Source organism: Pseudopipra pipra, chromosome 5, assembly GCF_036250125.1.
Source record: "Pseudopipra pipra isolate bDixPip1 chromosome 5, bDixPip1.hap1, whole genome shotgun sequence".
Lineage (NCBI taxonomy): Eukaryota > Metazoa > Chordata > Aves > Passeriformes > Pipridae > Pseudopipra > Pseudopipra pipra.
Genome location: NC_087553.1, coordinates 22,262,009 through 22,283,574, shown reverse-complemented (window position 1 = coordinate 22,283,574; position 21,566 = coordinate 22,262,009). Strand labels below are relative to the sequence as shown.

Here is a 21,566-nt window from a genome sequence, read left to right as displayed (position 1 = left end):
GGATCTGTGCACTCCTCAGCTTCTTCCTTCTTACTTTTAGAGTTGAGGAGAGACCCACCTTGGCCCATTTATGTATATTTTTAATTATTTATTTTTTTATTTTTAAATTTGTTCAATTTAATAAAAATATTTCTTAATGGACATTTTGTAAGTAAAATGCAAGCATCTGTTTCCATCTGACAAGCAAGTAGCTGCTGGAAACATGTTATAAATGCCCATGTAAAACTAATTTGTAATTTGAGATCTATGCAGTAAAATAAAAATTGTGAGGGTTTTTTGTTGTGCTTTTTTTATTTTTTATACTAGGACTTTGCTTCATAGAGAGATGTGGATTCTTTTGTCAGGGAGGAACATTTCATGCAATAATTGTTTTCTCCTGAGCAAAACTTTCTAATGAATCTTTAATCAATTTCATCGTTAGAGCAGCTTTATACATAGAGAATTCTAATGAAGGTAAACACTGCTTTTGAGTAATCATCCAAGAACTTTAGCTGAGAAGCAAAGTATTAGCATCGAAATTCTGGAGAGGGGTTATATGTGTTGCAAATAGTGCCCTACTTCTGATTTAAAGACCATTTTGTTTTCTATGTGGTTGCATGTGCACAATACTTAAGAAAGGGAATAAGGCGGGGAGAGCAGTGATGTACCAACATACTGATGTTTTCTTCCAGCTGAGAATGGATAGCATGTTACTTTTTCTTTTTTCCTCCTGCCGTTAGTTCAGGTGAAGAGGCCTGGACTTGGAAAGATATGGAGGTTTGTTCTTTTTATAAGTCTGAAATTCATATATGTAATAAGTCTGAATTTCATATGTGTAATATAGTGCTGTGATCTGAGCATAAACTGTGATTCTGAAGGAGAGCTGCTTTTCTATTGACAGATTCTGTGTCACAGGTATGGGATACTGATGGTTGGCCATGTTCTCCAGTATGTTCATAATTCAATGCCGCTGGGATCTCAAATTCTAAGGTATTCTTAGTATGTATATATAGTGTCTTGTTAGACTTCTGCCATACACAAACCAAGTCAGGATCTGTTTCTCTATCTTCGAATAGTGCAGAGTCCTTAGATGAGTTGAGGAGTCAGGAAATACTGATGCTATATGCCCATATAGCTGAGAAAGTAGAGTGAAAGTAGAGTTTGGAGAACTAGAGAAAACAGGTCAGTAGCTGCTTTGAAAATAAGTATCATTTTTTGGTTTCAAATGAAATGTGACTAACAGGCAAGATTGATCTTTCTGTCATGATTGTGTTTTGCTGCTGCTCTCTTTTCTCAACTAATGGATTTTTTCCCCCTTCATATTAACAGTGACATTTTAGTGGAGGCTTAGGAAAAGATTCTTGTCCTATTAATCTTAAATTGTCTTATTCCTTAATAATAATTTGTGAAATTGTGGGCCTTCATTCTTTTGAATAGCCTAGGCTTGAAAGGAAAAGGGAATGCCTTTAGAAGTGTATATATAAATATATATATGTACATTCATAAAGGAATACGTGGAAGCAAGAAAATGTGAAAGCATATAATTTATTTACTTCTCTCTGTCTGTGACTACTGTACCATCAAGATAGATTCCAATCCCGTGGCGGTGGTGGTGCTTACAGCTGGAACCTTCTAGAAAACTTTGATTAACAGGAGGATACTAATAGAATTTTCCTTGAGCCACAGCATGTACTGAGTAAAGATATAAAAGAATGTGTCAGCCCTGTGTGCCCTCAGAGCAGTTAGCACAGTTCCAAGGCAGAACTCATTTGTGCTGTCAACTTACTGGCTATTTTCTCTCTTTTAGATAGGACTATTTTCTTGTAACTAGTTGAGAAAGAGTAAATTTGGTAGCATTTGGAAACTCTGCTGTAACCTTTTCCTTTAAAGTGGCTTCACAGAACTTCTGAGGTAGATGCTGAGTTTGAGTTTACTCCAAATCTTTCTTTAAAGTCATGATACTATGGGATTAAGAAGTATAACTTTGTGGGGACATCTTCCAATTACAAGAAAATTCAGAGTTTGGGAGCAAGAGGAGCATTAGATTTGTTTCTGTAGCATATTCTTCTATGTGGGAGAAAAAAAAGAGGTTGATGAGAGAAGAGATGTAATTTTCCTTCAAATTGCTATTTTGTGAGGTGAAATATATTAACTATCCTGGTTTTGGGTGAAATAGAGTTAATTTTCTTTCTAGTATCTGGAACAGTACTGTGTTTTGGATTTAGCATGAGAATAATATTGATAACACACTGATGTTTTGGTTGTTGCTAAGTTGTTCTTACTCAGAATCAAGAGCTTTTAAGCTTCATGCTCTGCCAATGAGGAGCTGCACGAGAAGCTGGGAGGGAGCATGGCCAGGACAGCTGACCCAAAGGCCAAGGAGATATTCCATACCTCATGGCATCATGCCCAGTATATAAACTAGGACAGTTACCTGGAAAGGGCTGACTGCTACTTGGGAATGGGCTGGGCATTGGTCAGCAGGGGGTGAGCAGCTGTATTGTGCATCATTGTTTTTTCTTGGGTTTTAATCCTCTTTCTGTCTCCTTTCCATGCAGTTACTGTTGTTTTAATAATGATGATGATAATAATAACATTTTATCTAATTTCAATGATCAAATTAATTATTGGTTTAATTAATTGATTACTGTTTAATTAACAATTAATTAAACTATTAAGTTATTTATTATTCTTCTCTCAACCCACGAATTTTACCTTTTTCCAGTCTCCTCCCCATCCCACTGGAAGGAGGTAGGGAGAGGGATCAAGTGGCTGTGTTGTACTTAATTGGTGGCTGGGGTTAAACCATGGAAATTAAAAGAGAGATGTACCATTTAATTGTTTCATTTAATTGTTTCATATTTTATTTCACCATCTTGGGTTTATTCTACACCCTTCCTTTATGGTACCAGACTTTTCTTTAATATGACAAAAAGTGATCTGTCACATGACAACCAACTTCCATAACGGGAAGACTGCAAAGCTGCAAGATAAAATCTGACTGTCAAGGAGTAAGCTCATTATAACCCCTCATTAGCAACATTTAAAGAAAACCAGAAAAATACTGACTAAGATACTGCTTTTTGTACTTTATATTATTTATATTTTGAGTCTGGCAAAAACCTGTGAAAAATCTCTCATAAGGGACGAATGCTACATTGACACAGAGCCAAGGGAGAAGCTTTACAGTAGAAATTGTTCATTAACTCTGTGACTGCAAGTATGGAAGAGCAGAAAGAATTAGATAACATTAATTTAAGAAACAACAACAACAAAGCCAAGGCACAGGATTGGTGTATAAACAGCTTTAACTGTATATATTCATTTCCAGTGGCTCTGAAAACAAATGGAAGATTACTGGGATAAGATTAACTGTAACAAATGCAAGGAAATGCATGAAGTGGTTGGAAAAGCTTTTTATAGTAGAGCGGTTAAATCTAGTTAATTGTGTTTGATTTTTGTTTTCATAATTACTTCCATTGTTTTACTGAACTCCTGCTGAATGTCTGACATAGTTTAGCTGTTGTGCCATAATTAAAAAAATAAACATATAGAAACTGAATACTAATGTGATTAGTGTTGTGTTACATGCTTTAATATATGTGCTGCTCATACTGGTTGAGAGCTGCTTCACGCTTAGCTGAGGAGATAATCCACGATTTAAAACAAAGAAACAACTCTGATAAGTTAGTGTAGTTAATGGAAGCATTTGACTGTATGTGAAGGTAACAAAGGTCATTCTGTTCATATAAGGAGGTCATGAGCAAGGTCACATGTCATAAGAAGTTGAAGAGTAAGTCTTTACAATGAGAAATCCAAATTATTTTAATTCCCACTATGACCTGCACGTAGGTATTGTCCAAGCTAGTAGCCTTTTGTAGCACTGTGGGCAGTAGTCAGGGATGAGCTGGCTTGAGGTTGCAGCATAAATGTCTGTTGAACTGCTGCTGTGCAGTAGGTTTTATAAATCTTGAACTGGTGTATTGTAGAAGTGTAGAGCATCTGACATACTGACAGCAAGACATACATGCACGATGTACATTCAGCTTTTATGGGTACTACTGAATCAGATTTCTAAAATAAAATTATATGATGCACTTGGAGCACAGTTGAAGGCCAAGGTAGAACAATGTCCTGCAATGCATGTACTTTTCTGTATCTGTCGCATGGACAGAAAATCTGATTGTATCTTGAGGAGTGTAACTGAGACCATGTTTTAAACTGCAAACACAACCCTTCCCTTTCACTCTGGGACTAATTTTGATCTCCCTTGCTTTTAGGTAAACCCAGTAAAGGTGGATAAAGTTGCAGATGCTCATTGGGGCTCAGTGAGATGTATCTGAAAATGCTAACACTGGCCAACAGATATAGGGGAAGCATGGACTATTTTTTGATCAGAGTATCACACCCAAGTCCTGTGCTTAAATGGGCCAGTCACTCTTTCATACTTTTTTTTCTTTCTGACATATTTCATGCTCTATTTCTGAGTATAAGCGCTCAGTTAGCACAGCTGTTGAGACCGAAAACTATCAGGAGGAACACTGCATGGGTTTGTGTAAATGAAGTGAACCATTTTGCAGTGTTTGCTATAACTGAAAAAATGAATATGCCTAGCAATGTCACACCCAAAGGAGCTTCATTTTTACCCTGTACCATGAAACTGCTTTCTAAAGCCTTTTAGGCAGGTGACAGTCTGATTCAGTAGGATTGTGGCTTGATAAACAGTGGATACTGTAGGCGCAGTCTAAAAGGCAACGACAACCTCTTATGTCAGAAATGTGTTACCCTGTTTTGTGCTCAGCCCTGGCTCCAGCCAATGGTTGTCAATTACTTTCTTTTTGTGCCAGATGTCAGTCTGGCACCTGTTGAATTGAAAGGAAAACCAAGTCAAAGAACTGCAATGTCTTCTTTCAGTTTACCATGGCATATTAGGTGAAATTCTTTCTGAGTAAAACCCATAGTGAATACATGATTGAGTCCAGCTCTTCCTTTAAGCTAAGAATCTTCATTACCATTCATGGACCTTTTATATAATTGCTTGTGTAGGGGCTGCGGATGATGCATCATCTAATTTGGAAAAAAGTACTCAGCAGGTGTGGTGATTTTATACACTAAAAATGAATATTTAAGACCCAAGGGAAGCTATTCACAACTTTGGGGAGGTGGGGAGATAGTAGAAGCTTCATTTAAAATAGTTTATGGCTCTTTTAAAGCACTATTAAAAGAAGTATCTCAACATTTCCTAGGGTGATTCATCACAAGCTGACTTATCTGTTTAGGATTTTCCCAAATGTCTTTCTAGTTAGATAAAAGATGCACATGAATGTGCAAAATGATTTGTCTGTTTTGTCTGAATGATGACAGTTTGTAGAAAACTGAATTTGCCACATTCCTAGCTTTCCTTCATAGCTGAATTGGGTGTTAAATGTTGTTCCTTATACCTTTCTGATTTGTTAGGGTACTTTACATTCATAGGGCAGAAAAGCTGGATTCCATCCTCCGCATCAACCTTTTCAGAAACTTAATTTGCATGGATATTTAAAAGAATATATAGGAAAAATCAAATTATTTCTTAAATATGCCACCCCAGGATGAATTAATCCACTACCAGCACTATAACCCCAGGCTTCAGAGTCTGGTTGTCATTACACCAAAAGCTTGTATCAGTGTACTCGTAGCAGCATGATTTCAGAAACATGTAGTGTTGACTCTTACTTTGTTAGCTGTGAGTTTTGCAGTATCATTGATAGGAGCAGTATGCAGCCAGAGTATGTTGCATTACAAGATCTGGCCAATGACCAACATTGGTTGGTATTTTCAAAGGTTTATTTTTCCATGCAAGGACTGATGTCAGTGGTGCATACCATGTCACTAAAGGAAAAAAAAAATAAATAAAAGAATTCCTACCTAACGTAAGTGATTCTATGCACTTTATAATAGACATGCTTAGAAACACAGAAGCCAGGGAAATTATCAGTGGTTTTCAAGTAGGCATGTAAAGGACTCTCTTCAGAGTAGTTGTACAAGATATGTGATGTAAGGAAAAGAAATGAAATGTAATCATTATCCAAATACAGTGAATAAAGATAAGAGTTCTCCACAATTTATCTACCAAATGTGTGTCTCTGTCTAACACAGAGTAACTCTATTACCACAGTTGTTAATATTAAGTCTGTCCACATATTTTGCGCAAAATCTCTGTGGTGAGGCATTCATTGCATTGAAAAGCTGACACAATGGAATGCTTTTTGTGCTGGCTCTGGACAAATTATAGTCCATTTTATCAGTTCCAAGGTCAGAGCACTATCATGCCTCTTTAACTGTAGAGTAGTAAAGTGGGCTCTATTGAATGTTCAAGGAACATCTGTAAGTTTGCCTGGTTACTGCGGCCAGGTATCTCTAGTATCAGAGGGTTTTGTCTGAACCTGTTTCTCTTGTCTCCAATTCTCATTTTTGCTGTAATTTAATCTCAGAATTGACTTTCACTGCAATGTATTTGGAGCTGTAGAGCTCAGACATACTTTCAAGACACACAGCAACCATTGTTAATATGTCACTGTAGAAATGCTTTCATTGCTTGTTTTGACTCTGGTGCTAGTGTAAGCGTAAGTCAAAGGGCACTGTTATTAAACACCTTGTACTGCCAGAATCTGTGGTTTTTTCCCTATACTTTTTGTCGACCAGTTCTGTTTTTAGAATTGAAAAACTTAAGCCCTTTCACACAAAACCTGAACTAGATTTTCATGGATTTAATATCTCTGTTTCCCTCTCCCACTTGTCTACTTCCTTTTCCTTCCCTTTCAAACAAAACTGCAATCAATATTAAACATTATTTTTATGCCCTGCATGCCTGCACTGATGTGGGAATATTCATTTTCCTGTGAATAAAAGTCATCATATTATTTTGTCATTTTGGCCTTTCTGAAATGCAGAACAATTATTTCAAATTAAGATCAGAATTATTTTTTCCCTAATAAAAACAGTGTTACTCACTAGAATCCACTTTTTTTTCTAATGGCATACAGTCTAAAGCTCCTGATATCCCCTTTGTGAACAATGAAGTTTCCTTGCCCATTTTGCACTTTCTCTTCTCCCCTTTAATACAGCAGTTCATCAGCCTTGTTTTTTGATGAGCAAAGTGGGTCATTTTAATAACGCCCCTCGACCCTCAAACTTTGTCTTTCCTTTTTTGGTTCACTCTCTTGAGTTCATGACCAGCTGTGTGCTAGCCAGCTCATTGATTCAGTGGTGTGACTTTTGCTCTTTGGGAGCAGGTGAAGAAATATGGGTGCCTTTCTCTTATCTGCCCTGGAACCCCAGCACACATGGGCATCAAAGAAGCCATCATTTTCTTATAGAGTAAAATGAGGGCAAAACCACAAATAAGGGTGATGTCTCTTGGTAAGATGGAGCTTAGTGTGTATTTAGGTGAGATGATGTGTTTCATTGACTTACTGGCTTAGTCTGGCTTCTAAAACTTGCTTTATTATTAAGTAGTTGTGGATAATTTTGAGAAGGGTACTACCTTGCAATTGCAGTAACCCTATTTTTAGCCTTGTTCTTTAAACTCTTTTGGAACACTGGCATAGTCTATAACTTTCTGTAGAGAGATAAACTGTTGAAATATTTTTCCTTTCCTTTTCAGGGAGTAATATGTGGGAGGCTGTGGACTATTTGCTTCCGACATAGGAACAGCACTGGGCTTGGAATCTGCACTCCTGAGAGAATGCTGGGAATCTGCAGAGGGCGACGGAAATTCCTGGCTGCCTCTCTGACCGTCCTTTTTGTCCCAGCCATTACATGGATTTATCTGTTTGCTGGGAGTTTTGAAGGTAGGAGAGGAATAATGGCTGGGGAGGGGTGGTGGGCTGTTGAATGATTTGCATCTGGGCAGACAAATGCAGATCAGTCATCACTGATTTTATTTAAACAAATCTCGTTAGGCTTGTGTATGAAATAGTTCCCAAGGTGCAGGTCTCAACAAAGGGCCTTCCTTACCATGTTCTCACTGCTGAGGTTGAGTAAATTACTGGCCACAATTATTTCATTTTCCACTCATCTCTGAACCTTGAAAAAGTACGACAAAACCCCTCCCACACTTTAATCGTTTCTTTTCCGTATTTTCTAATTTTTAAAAGTTGATCTATCCTATGCCCTGTAAGTTTTTACTTTAATTAATAATTAAAAGTTAACATCTCATTTCAGATGTGCCAAACACAGAAAATCAATAAATACCTATATGAAATTTCTTTATATAAAATTAGTTTGAATCTGCATCCATGTGAGTGGCAGTGGGTTTCTATAGATGGAATATCTTTCTGTCCCTCTCTTTCTTGAGGTGGAAATCCTTCAGTTTATAGGTGTATTGACTTGCAGCTATATAATGAGCACTTTTTATAATGAGACTTGGAATAATCACTACTTCGCCTTTTAAATTTCCTATCTGATGAAGTTTTTTTTCTGGCCTTACTGAAGTTCAGCAGTAATATTTCAGTTAGGTGAGGATTGAAGATTCTGGCTTTCCTGGTTTTTGGTACTTTGTAGCTTTCTTTGTTTATTTGTTTTGTTTGTTGTGGAGATGGAGCATTTTATGTTTGGCAACAGTAACTGTGTTATTTTGGCAAGAGTAAAAAAAACCAGTTCAGCCCTTGTAGTTATCTTAGCACGAGGAAAGGTGTTTCAACCTTTCAAAAACTGTTCAGATGCTATTTTACAGTCAGATAATTTTAAAAAGGCATTGTTTAAAATGTCAAGCTTCTTTCATGTAACCTTGGCTGACAAATGTGTGCTTTGTTTCGAAACAAAATGGGTTTCCAAGTTAAATTACAAGTAAGAACATGTAAAGATTTTGAGTGTATATTACATACACTTCTGAATTAGTTACATGCCAGGTACAAATGTTGGTTTATGCAAATTTATTTGATTATTAAAATTCTACTTTAATGTGCAGTAACACTATGAGCTTATTCTAGAATGAAACACTTATGGAATTCATGTTAAATTGGAAATATAAGGAGTCCTGGATGCATACTTGAAAACTAATGATCTGGGAGGCAGAACAGTACTGACTTTGTTTGATTTTTAAAAGCTGAGCAAATGTAGGCCTCACCTTTTTGCTTTTAGAAGAATATTATGCTGCCTTGTGGTAATGACTATTTTAATTGTGTCCACAGTTGATAATGCCATGGTGTTTTAAATTCCTCTGTGTGCAGAATCCTTTGTTTTTACAGAGAACTCAATACAAATCTTGAAATTTGCTGCTACATGGTATTTGAAGTGACTTAAAGCTCTCAGTGTGAATTAATCTTAAATGCAAACCAGGGAGCAAAACCTATTACCTATTACAAAGCCTTGCCTGGAAAAGGGCTGAAAATTATATAGTTAGTAACTCTTTCAATTACTTTTCTGCATCTGTTTTCTTTTTCTTTTTGGATGGGGCATTATTTAATCTTCATTGGTTGAGAACTAAGGTCACTTAGATATTTATTTAACCTCCTAATAGCTAGCATTTTCCTTAACTTGTAGATATTATGGGCAACGAGTTAAACCCATTTTGTTATTTTATGTAATTCCTTGTTTTGTTCTCCACAATGGTTCACACAATTTACTCGTATTTTGAGCTCTCCATGGAGGTTGTAGTGAGGTGGGGGTGGTTTTATTCTCCCAGGTGACAAGCAACAGAACAAGAGGAAATGGCCTCAAGTCAGACCTGATGGAGTTTAGATTGGATATTAGGAAAAATTTCTTCGTGGAAAGGCTTGATGAGCACTGGAACACTCTGCCCAGGGAAGTGGTTGAGTCACTGTCCCTGGAGGTATTTAAAAGAGGTGTAGATGTGGCACTTAGGGACATGGTTTAGTAGTGGACTTGGCAGTGCTAGGTGAATGGTTGGACTCGATGATCTTAGAGGTCTTTTCCAGTTGTATCATTCTGTGATTCTATATAGTTGAGAAAAAAATTGCCTCTCAACATCATTATTCCTTGATTTGAAACCAACAGAAGTGGAGAGTTCTCTCTGTCTTCTGGCATTAGTTTCTTTGGTTAATCACAGTGCTAGAATTTTTCTTTTCCAATCATCTGGTTTTAGGTTTGAGTAAATGGTTCTTTTTAGACTTTTCTCCACTAAATTAAAGAAATCATCAATACCTGGTTACTTCATAGACTCACTTAGTTATTCAGTGTGTAAGAGGCCTCAGGAGTCCTCTCATTAAACTGCTCAAATCAGTGTGGGTTTTGGGGTCAGGCAAGATTTCTTAGGCCTTTATTCAGTTGTGTCTTCAAAATCTCCAAGGAGAAAGACTTCATGGCCTCCCTGAGCAACTTGGGCCACTGCTTGACTGCCCTCAGGTGGAAGAGTTTCTCCTTCTATATGTAGTTTGAACCTCCCTTGCTTCAATTTATGTCTGATGTCACACATCCCCTTGCCACGTATCAATGTGAAGAGTCTGGTTCTGTCTTTTTGCAACTTGCTTGTAGGTACTAGCGGGCTGCTGATAAGACCCACAGAGCCTTCTCTTTTTCAAGCTGAACAAGCCCAGGGCAAGAACTTCAGCCTTTGTACAACTTCATAGCTCTATTCTGAACTTCGTCAATGTTTTTCTATTTGGGACCCCAAACTGGACACAATGTTCCAGATGTGGTCTAATGCATATAAAGTAATGGGAAATGGTCTCTTTCCTCAACCTACTTGCTATGTTCCTGTTGATGATTTTTAATGTTCTCTACACCAGGACTGCAGATGTTTCCCAGGAGGACTAGTCCACAGCCTGTGCCATTATGAGAGAGTTAGTCTTTCCTAGGCACAGGGCTTTGCATTGTTCACTCCTTCAGTCTGTCTAGGTCCCCTGGGTGTCACTCTTGCCTGTGAGCTTATTGACTACAACCCCCAGACTTGATACCATTTGCAATCTTGATATGGGTGAATTCTGCATGTCATTGATGAAAAGACTGAAAAGGTCTAGTCACAGAATAGACATGGAGGAACTCCACATGTAACTAACTTCCAAACAGAGCGTGAACAAGTAACCATCACCCTTTGACCCTAGCATTCCAGATAGTTTTTCACCCATCTGGTAGACACCCATTCAGACTGTAAAATCCCAAACTGCATACAGGGATACTGTGCTTACATTGAAGGGAGATCACATCAACTAGTCATCTCCTCTTCATAGTCGTTACATCACAGAAGGCAGTCGAGTTGGTCAGGCATGATTTACCTTTGGTGAATCCATGCTAATTATTGCCCTGCCAGGCCTGGCTATGGTTCTGTTTGAAGATACATATAGTAGTCAAATCACCTCTCGGTCTAAGGAAAAAGGTTGACCTAGCTGAGTTGTCATAGCAAAAGTTTTAGTGGGTTTTTTTTTTCATTCCTGTGCAGGTTTTTTCTTTGTTTGTATGTTTCAGGGCTCTAGACTCAAATGCCTCTCTTTGGTATGATATCTGCAGTGCTGTGTCTGCCAATTAGATGTTCTTGATGTAATTAGGAATTACATTACTCATCCATGGGTTTATGCCTAAGAACTTCAGTTATTCATTTGTCATAGCATGGTAGTGGGATCACATTTAGAAACCCTTTAAAAGCTTTGTTAGTGAATCTGTAATATAAAATATGCCTTAGTGCAGTCAATTTCCATGTTCTGCTTTTGAAATAGTTTGCAATTCCTTAAGACAGAATTTTGTTTTATTTTGTGTTTTCTTCTCTTGTCAGCAAGTACAGGTCAGCCTGCTACTTCACAGTTGTCACTCAGGCACTGCCAGTAAGACCATTCCCTTAGAATATTCATTGGAGGTGGTATTACCCAAGCTGTGACAGCAACAGCTACTAAAAGCCTCATTAATCATGTATAAATGTCTATTAAGGTTATGAACTAGAATATTAAACATGGTATTGAATATTGTATAGCCTTTGAACATACCTGGTTACTGTTATTGTTTTTAATAATGCACAAGGACGGCATAATTTTAGTTATCAGTTACTTTGAATGGAAAAGCTAATTGTTCCAACAGTCTTAGATTACATTCAAAAGACAAAGTAATAGAGTAGGAAGGGTGAAGCGCATTTAAAACAGGGAGAAGAAATAATCAAATAATACATGATGAATTTTTATTAGAAAGAAAATAGCAATTTCACTAACCAGTGGTAGCTTCATAAATAGCTTCATTTTCCAAGCTATATATGCAGCACTTTCCTATCCCCTTCATCATGAATGTCATGTAAAATGGAGATTTGGAACTGTAATTTGACTATGCTTTCTAGATTACTGATTCCTAAAAAAAAAGAGTCCACTGTGCCTTTGTGCCCTCAGCAGATTTCCAGTCACCTCCGTTTTGACAGGATGAAAATACACTCGAGTTACCAGTATCTGTGTGGTGGATCCACTTGAGGTTAAAAATCCTAGACTATGTGTGTGGGGCTCCTGTGTAGAATGTATTTCACAGGAAAGGAAGAGCCAGTAATGTAGTTTTAAGATGAAAAATTGAAAAGTTGTGTGAGATCATGCAGGGAATCTGTGAGAGAGCAGTTGACTCTTTTTCTTTAACTGCCCAGGGTAACACTTTAAAAAATAGAGCCTGACTTCTATCCTGGGACTTGCTTTCCTTGATTGTCCTCTTTTCACTCCCGTGTTGAGTGACTGTGATTCTCTGGCAATTCCTTTTAGTCAAAGTCATCTGTAGAGACACGATTGAAGCCAGAGTTGGGCAAACACCTCATCAAATACAATAAAATAAATTGAAGGAAGGCTGCAAATACTCATCTTAGTATTTAAATGGATTCACTTTGATGCTGTTCACACTCTTTTTGAGTATGTTTCCATAAATATTCTAGTGAATATGTTAATTGGGAAGACTGTCTACAGAAACAATGAATATCCAATTTTAATATTCATGGGAAGTAGATTTTGAAATCATATTTGTGAATACTTGAATCAGAAAACTGATTCTGGGAGTTCAGCTTTATCCAGTTAAGTGCCAAAAGTTTATCACATGGTCTATGTGCATGATGAAAACTGCCTGAATTTTTAATGCTTGCAATAAGTTAGTCATAGGAAGAGGCAAACAAATAATTAATTACTAAAATGTCTATCAGACACTTGCAACTGATGAACAAACATCAGAAAATAATCCTTTTACAGATAATGTAATCAGAAAGGAGCAAATACTAGAATTGCTTTTTTTTATTACGTTTCCTTCAGTGGGCCTGAATTTATCTGGTATGTGTCTCAACAGGATTAAAGAAGAAAACTTAATCCAGTGTTTATTTAAAATAGAAGTTTCAACTTCTGTGTTGATCCTGTCTTTTTAATAAAGTTCTGAGAACAAAGCCCAAAAAGGGTGCCTCTGTATATAGTTAGGTTGTTACTGTGATGGGTGCCTAGGCAGGTTTACAGGCGGTGTATTTTAGTTAAGACTGGCTATCTCTAGTTAAGATAGAAACCCCTTCATATCCATTCTGGAGTAAATCATAGTGGTCTACTCTTGTCTTGGGTTTTTTTTTTTTTTTAAGGACATAGAAAATTGTCACTTAAGCACCTCTATGTCTACTGCAATCACTATACCTTCTTAAATACATTTGGAGATCTTACAAGAATAAAATCAATCATGATAGTAAAGACCTCAGACGCATGTGAAGTTTTGTTTGCTTTATCTTGGAAAACTTGTCCTATGAAACCCTTGTGATTTGGTTATACAGAATACTGCTGAAGTTTGGTTGAAGGATGCCGTTGACCAGAAGGTCCATGCTATGAAAGCTGAATCTTGTTCTCTGCTCATTATCTTTAACTTGCAATTCGGTGTTCCCACATTTATTTTGTTTTACAGACTTGAGAAGCCTTATCTGTCCATCATCTAACAAAATAAAATTAATAAGTGAATATGAAAAATACTTTTTCTCCCCATTATATAAATAGACAGTCTGCCTGTGAGCAGTGACAGGAAATTTGAAGTAGTTTCTGTAGCAAAACCAGAATGGCCTTAAGCCAAGAATCTCAGCCAAAATACAACTTGTTCATGAGAAGCTTATGGAGGTCAAATTGTGGAGTTAATGAGTAGCATGTATTCTTTTTTTCCCCTCAACCACTCTTTCAATTAAACTAAATACTTACAATGCTGCAATACACTTTTGTCCTTAACTAATAAGGTCCACTATAGCTCAGCACTTAAATGCTGAAGTCAGTGCTGTTTCTTCTTCAGCTTGTCAGGAGTTTATATCCTTAAACCAAGATGCTATCATCTCAGGAAAAGCCATGAATCTTGCAATGGACACTTCTTTAGTCAGTGTGCTGTGCCAAATAAAAGCAAGTCCACATTGGTTTTTTTGCATTCCAGTACAGGGGACACACGTTCTCTTTTGACACTCATCTTTTTAAGTACATGGTTATCCTTTCATAAAAGTAAAGGAAGCTGTAGGGTTACCTGCTTGCCTCTCTATACAGCCTCTTGGCTGTATATTGGATGGAATATTTCTTTGTTTCTAAACACCAGTTTTCTCTTGGCTTTCTTTTTCTAGTCAGCTCTTAATTTTTCATTTCTGGCAGAAACATAAAGGTCAGAATGAAAAGGAATTCTTTGAGCAGGAATAAGGGGCCAGCTTCATTGGAACAGCAGCTTACTCTGAATATAATCTGTGGGATTTCTTGAGGTTTTGGTTTCATCTTTGTCTTCCTCAATCTTTGAACAAACTTTTTGGAAAAATGCTGTCTATAAAAGTTGCTTTACACAAAGGTGAAAAAAAATTCTGCCAAGAAGAAGGGACATTGGATGCCCAAATTCTGTTAGGGCTGTGTGGAAGACTAACAGTAGGAGAGCTATTTCCTGATTATTCCTCCTTCTTTGTTACAAAGATAGGTACTTACTGACTTCATAGTCAAAACATATTTTTCTGTAGAAAAACAGAAAAGCAAGATAAGCTTAAATGTCTTTTTCTTAAAAAAAACAAGAAGTACTGCTTGGCTTTTTGAAACAAAATGTGCAGTATAAGTAGACCAGAACTCCTTTGAGTGCTGAAACTAATGTAGCCTGACTTGATGTGATTGATGTCATGCAGCTGATTGATGTTGAAGTTGCTTTTCCTACAATTAGGGCATTTATAAAATGTAGCTCCCATATGGATCTCCTGGTACCTAAATAAATCTTGAGCTCATGCTGCAGTATATTTCTCAATGGTAGAATGTATAGCATCTCTCATTTCTCTCTCTCTCTGTGTTCCTGGCAACTGTAGAAGCTTCATTACCACTAACTTCTTTCCCTCTAACAAAGTAATTTGAAATTAATCAATGAGCTTTGGGGGCAAACAGACAAGCTGGTCAACAAATGTATATGCATAGGATGAGAAAGTACCCAAAATAGAGATATTTTAAAAGACCAAAATGAAAATTTAGTTTTTGATTCTCAGAGCAATTGACTTAGGCTGTTTGATTTTTGTGGAGTTTTTGTTTTTTAAATGTGTGGGGGTTTTTTCAGATCAGGAAAAAGTTTAAAATCAAAATCTTTCCTGTTAGACAGCAAATTGAATCTCTAGTGCTTTCCAGTACTTTTTAAACTTACATTTGGGACATTTATTTAAATGTGTATAATACCAGCAGGAGAAGGAGTCAAGTTAAAAATAGATTCAAAGAAGTAATTCAAATTCATCATGTATGGTCATTCTTATGTCCTGCAGATAATGCTCTGGCATGGATTAGGAAAAGCAACTGATTGGAAAGTTAATTTCCTGTTATTGGATGGACATGATTTAGGTACGCTTGCCTTAAGAATACCACTATCTTCAACATATCTCTTTTATTCCCTCATTAGGCTTTTCAAACATTTTTTCAGACATGATAGCCATTAAATTGTTCAGCTGAGTAATTATTTCCTCCCCTTGAGGTTTTACCTCTCTTGTGTTGCTTTGTTATTCTTGTTTTTAGACTTGAAAGAGGGTTTTTTTAAAGTATCTGGATATCCTTGGACAATTGATTGAAATGCACAGCTTACTTCAAAAACGTGAGCTGACAGCAGTCATCCTCGTTCACTCAACTTTGTAAATACCAACAATAAGTGGAAAACTTGATGACCTGGAGTCTGATATGTTTTTAGCCTGAGATTCTCTTTCAGTTTAACCATGTTCAAGCCATTTGAGCTATTTTGCTGTAATAATTTTTTCTTAACCTGTGGCATGACTGTCCTTCTCTATAGTTCTGTGAAACTGGCAAAGCTTAGGATGTAAACATCAAGGTTTTAAATCTCCTTTTTTTTCCCTTATAATTCTGTTTACCTTTGAAATTGCTAAATGCCAGAGTTTTCAGAGATCAGTAAATAGGAGGGAAGAACTGAAAGTAGTGAAGTTAAAATTACAAAAAAAATTATAGAATCATCACATTTTCCTAAGTTAAATTCATAGTCCAAAGGAGAATTTGCTTCTGTTTGGTATATTTACTTTAAAAAAAATTATAGGCCTAGTTAAAATATTTTACTGTCTCAGTAAAGTGTTTCCTAATGAGATACTTTTTCCACTAAACTTGTAATAATGGGTCTATACCTAACTTAAAGAAAAGGTGTGTGATCTGCTCTCTGCATACTGCTTTCCAAATTCTCTAGATGCCCAGTGAAATCACCATCACCAGTGGATGCTTTCAAACACCTGGAGTAACTTACCAGCTTGGATTTATTCATATTGAATTGAAAAACAAAAGTGTGTATCTACAAAATAAACTGAAGATGTGATTGTAGTACCGTCAGACCTGCATGTGTTGGCTGTAATTGAGCAAGGACAGGTACTATTAGGGGTAGAAGAAACGTGGGCAGTTTGTGTGCTGTTTTCTAGTCAGTGAAACTTGGGCCCCTACTTCTTCAGAGTGATTATTGTTCTTCCTAAGCAGATTAAAAGCAGTGGTGCTACAATAGCATCTTCATTTGGCTCTCTAAACACAGGATTGAGGTTGTCATGGTGTAGTTTAATATCAAAGGATATTACATACCATTCATGTAATATATAGAGGATTATTTCTGGAGCTGAAATAAAGCCATAGCTAATAAGATAGAATTATTCTTATATGCTGGAAAGCTCTTGAAGAAATTGCTGGAATAAAAAATATGAAAGAGATATCTGTTTATTATGTGATTAAGTAGTTGAGTTTCTCTCCACTATTTTCTTCCTTTCCAATTTTTCCTATTTTATTATTCATCTTTCATTGTTTAATGTCAGTAATTCTCTCCTAGAGTAGTTGCAGCAGTCTTTTGTTTAATTTGTGTTTCAAAATGGACCTTGCAGACAAATTTGTTGATTGATCTCAAAATCACACAGAACAGTTACTGATTTTTTATCGGCTTCTGCAGATTTGTAGATTTTTACCATCAGATTGACTGTTAACAATCAATGTCTCTAACATCTTGCGTAGTGCAGGCTGTATTTTATTGTAGAGTTGATAGAATAATGCTGGCTGGTAATTCTTGCATCTGACCTATGCATTCTAGATACACCAAAGCTTTTCTTCCTGCCAGATTTCTGAATTTGATTTTAAAGCTGGTGGAGGATTCTAGCACATCTCTGAATAAATTATTCCACCTTGTTAAAAAATACATGCTTTAATCCTTGTTCGGATATTTCTAGCATCAAGGTAGGAAGTGAAAGATGAGAAGTAGATGAGGAAAAAAATAATAAAAAAGGGTCATTTTAACAGTTTCAGTTTCATGTAAAATAAGTGGCCATGATTATGAGATATTGCAGTACATAAAGTGCACTGCAAGAAATATCACCTTGAGAACCGTAGATGAGAGTGCTACAGTGCTACAGTTATGATGACATATAGCTGTTTAAAAAAATAGATAAATTTATAGGATAATTTCTAACCTTCCCATAGCTAATAGAAGCTAGTTATCAGAATGATCAGTTGCCATCCTAGTCCAGAAAAACTAATTTCCCAAGCAAAATATTTGGTTTTGGCTCCAGGTTACTGTACCTTTTCAGTTGTGAAAAATAACCCTTCAGAAAGGATCAAATTACCGTTTCAGCTGCAGGTTAAGAATGTTTATTAAATTTAAGAAGAAAGACTTATTTGAGCACTAATTTGGCAACCAGTTATTCATGAGATCAATACTTACAGACTTATATTTTATCAATATTGTTATCTTGATTCTGCAGATGAAACATAAAATCAGTGTACAGTGTTTACAAGTTACCTTCACAGCATTAACAAATGGAAGATTTCTCATGCATTTTTTTCATATCATTAAGACATTCAGCATTCTAGAATTGTATTGAAATCATAGTGCCATGTTACGACCTGCCCCTAAAGGTGAGGGTAACTCAGGTTCTTGTTAATAGATGCCTTGGGGTGGATTAGAGTGAAACAATACTGACTGATCGGTGTTTATAGATATAAATATGTAGGGTTTATTTTAGAACAATTTGGTTGCAATGGAAAGGAAACATGTAGCCATTTTTGTTATTATTATCCATAGTAATATAACAATATAAAAGTATGGCGATATCACTTAAGAAAATATGTAAGGAAAAGAACGAAGATAGAAAGGATAAGAGTAGACAGTGGAGAAGAAAGATATCACCACCTGTGGATCCAGCGATGAGACTTGATTGTTGCAGTTTTGGTGCCCATTGGTCGAAGTGATGGTCACAGTCTTGATCTGTCAGGGGTAGGGGAAGCTCATGAAATACAAAGTCCAGTGGGTCAATATACCCTTCGGTTGAGATGGAATAAATACCCAGGCACCTCCCCTGACAGGGGTGTTTTACACTGTGTGACGCAACACTCTGGATCTCTTGCAACACTGGATCATGTGCAGTCCTCTGGTGGAAGGCCCCAGAAATGAGTCTGGGTGCACTTTGGTGGTCTTTCACGGTTTATGACACCTTCTGAGACATGGCAGCTGCCTCTCACATCAGTGTGGTTGAGCCAGCTATGCCCCATCAGAAGGGGCCTATGTTTGAATGTCTTGATATCTCCCCTGGGGGGGAGGGTGGAGTTTTCACACTTGAGCTGGTTCTGTAGGGGAGGACGTCAGTGTGATAAAAAGCACTATCCTGCCTCCCCTGGGTCTGCTTCTTACTGGCCTTCTCCCTTATCTCACTCAAAACCCAGCTTGTAGCCTCTGGTGGTGGGTGTGCACCCCCTCTGTCTTATATGGATCAGAAGTTTCACCACCATACACAAAAAACTGTCCTTTTCCCCTTGTGTTGAGGGGCAGGGGATGCAAACCTGGCCTCAGCAAAGCACCCTGCTGCTTTTGCAAATGATCCATTCTTTGAGTCATTAACCATTAACATTTCAGTCTCTCACACACTGTTTTAATATTCACAGTCAGTAAATTTTCTGCCTGCCATTGGATTTGATTTAACCTAACTCTCTGATTTTGCTTGTTAACTTTAGCAGGAATAATGTTTTTGGATGAATGGGTGCTATAAAAGTATGCTTTTCATTCTCTACTAATCAAACTATTATAATGTGTATCTCAAGGGATCTACACTGACTTTAACAGTAAATTCTTTTGGTCTGAGAATGTAATACATAGAGTGTTTTCTAGGAGTATTAACTACAGTGGATTTAGCTATTTCACCTCTTGCTTCGTTGCATTACAACCCAAGGGTTGATGGTAAAAATCTCAACAGAGAGGTTTCATTTTGTAGAATATTCTTATAGGAACCAAGTTTAAAAATCCATCTGCACAGCTACACATAATTATTGGTTTCCAAGGAACCCCAGCTAACTCTCTTCAAAGCTTTGCCAATATACACAGAGGTAAGTAAGTCTGAAAATAACAATTATCTAACTTATTTGAGTTGGATGAAGGTATTAGTTGCTTGTTCATGTACACTTGAATGGAGATGTGATGAATTAAGTGGTCTTTCCTGTAGAATGCAAATGACTTTAACCAAACAACTAAAACCTACTGTTTATCTCCTTTAAGTTGTACAACTTTGTTTGCCCAAGAACTGCCTCATAGTAACCTGACTGCAGAGTTGCTGATGGTGACTCTCAGCTTCATTCTCAGTTTTTTGCTTTAGGAGATTTAAGAGCAAAATGTACCTCAATTATTTTTGTCCTTTTTTTCCTCCCACAAATTTTAAACATTCACATATGCCCCCTTTCTCTTCAGCTACCATACTTGCACCTCTGTGATTTGATATTAATAGCAAAGATTAAGCAGTTTCAGCTCATCAGAGAAGAGATATTAATCACCATCAGACCCAATGAGAAGTTTAATTTACCGCTTCTCTTTTTTCACTAAGCTCTGGTGGCTGTCAGTCGCACCGATGTCTGCGGGACATTTAATAATCTGCTTCCGAAGATGCATTTCAGTGGTTTCTCTCCTTTTATTTCCTCCGTCAGTCTCAGTGAGTTTCATCATTGCAGGCTTTAATTGAAGACCACTGTCAGGAGATGGAGAGAAGAACATTATTTCTTGAACAAAGCTACTTCAGGGGCTCATGGTTTTTATTGTATTCAGGAGGGAGATGGGTTAAATCAAGATACTGTAAACTATGGGAATTGTTCTTTTGGTATGTGGCTCACTACCTGTTCCCATGAAAAATTCCATATCCTCCCTGTCCCCAGCTCCTGTATGTACACATTTATTTATTTTGCCTCAGAAGTGTGGTTAGATTTGCAGTGCAATATGGATGTGGAGCACACTGGAGCAGGGGAGGACAAGAAAGAATCCACACTGAAAACTTCATAAATTACACCCATGCAGTTATACTGGTCATTGTCATAGATAACATCATTGCAGCAGCACGGGAATGGCTTTTGCCAGCTCAGTTAAAACACCTTCCAAAATGACATATGTACCAATAAAAGCAGTCATGTGAGATATTGTACTGGTTGACATAGTAATAGCTGTTTAAAATAACATGTATCTTAGACTGGTACAAACTTACCTTACAGAGAAGCCCTAGACTTCTTTTCTGAGGTTATGCTGCTACTGTCACCTGTTAGCTACAGTCAGACAGTGAAGTACTGTCTATATAGGTGTTAATGTGCAATCTGTATATATCACCTATTTCAGGGGGTTCATTGGCTTCTAAGTGGTTTTAAAAGCAGAAGCTCTCCATTAGGAGCAGCAGGAAGTTACAATTTTCTAAGAGAAGAACAGATCAGACTAAGACAAAGCAACACATGGAGCTCAAAAGAAAAATGGTTAGTCTTCTCTGTGTCAGATAGACTTCATGTAATAGATAGTGGATTTGTTGGTTGAACAGTGAGGTTGTTGATTAATTTGAACAGCATATGCTGTGAAAGCAGTTAAGTAACATTTTAAGAGGTTCATAATTGTCAATGCTGCCATTCTTGCATTACTGGCCCTGAGTTCCTGGGTTTCTCTCAGCATTTCTCCCATTTGAAAAACAGGCCCCTTCAAATTTGAAGAGGGTCCAGTTGAGCACCCAAGAACTTTACTCCAGAATCTCTCATTACCTTTTAAAGTCTCTGTAGAAAAGATGGCTGCTCAGCCTGGTACTTCTCTGTACTGTTATTCCATCCTACCAGGAAGACTCATATATAATTGTATTTTCTTTAGCTTCCAAAAAGGCCTTTATCTACATTGCTCACTCGGGATGAGTCTTGGAACTGCAGCACACCTCCAAGTTTTCT

At 37.1% G+C, this 21,566-nt stretch overlaps 1 protein-coding gene across 8 annotated transcripts in view; it reads left to right on the top strand.

Moving 5' to 3' along the window:
- LARGE1 (LARGE xylosyl- and glucuronyltransferase 1) overlaps positions 1-21,566 on the top strand; it is a 293,661-nt gene that overhangs the window by 75,156 nt on the left and 196,939 nt on the right. For all 8 annotated transcript variants that reach the window (XM_064654910.1, XM_064654909.1, XM_064654904.1 and 5 more), the window contains one exon: positions 7,625-7,811. In XM_064654910.1, coding sequence (XP_064510980.1) covers positions 7,706-7,811 — 106 coding nt within the window. In that variant the 5' untranslated portion in view covers positions 7,625-7,705. The remainder of the gene's footprint in view (positions 1-7,624; positions 7,812-21,566) is intronic.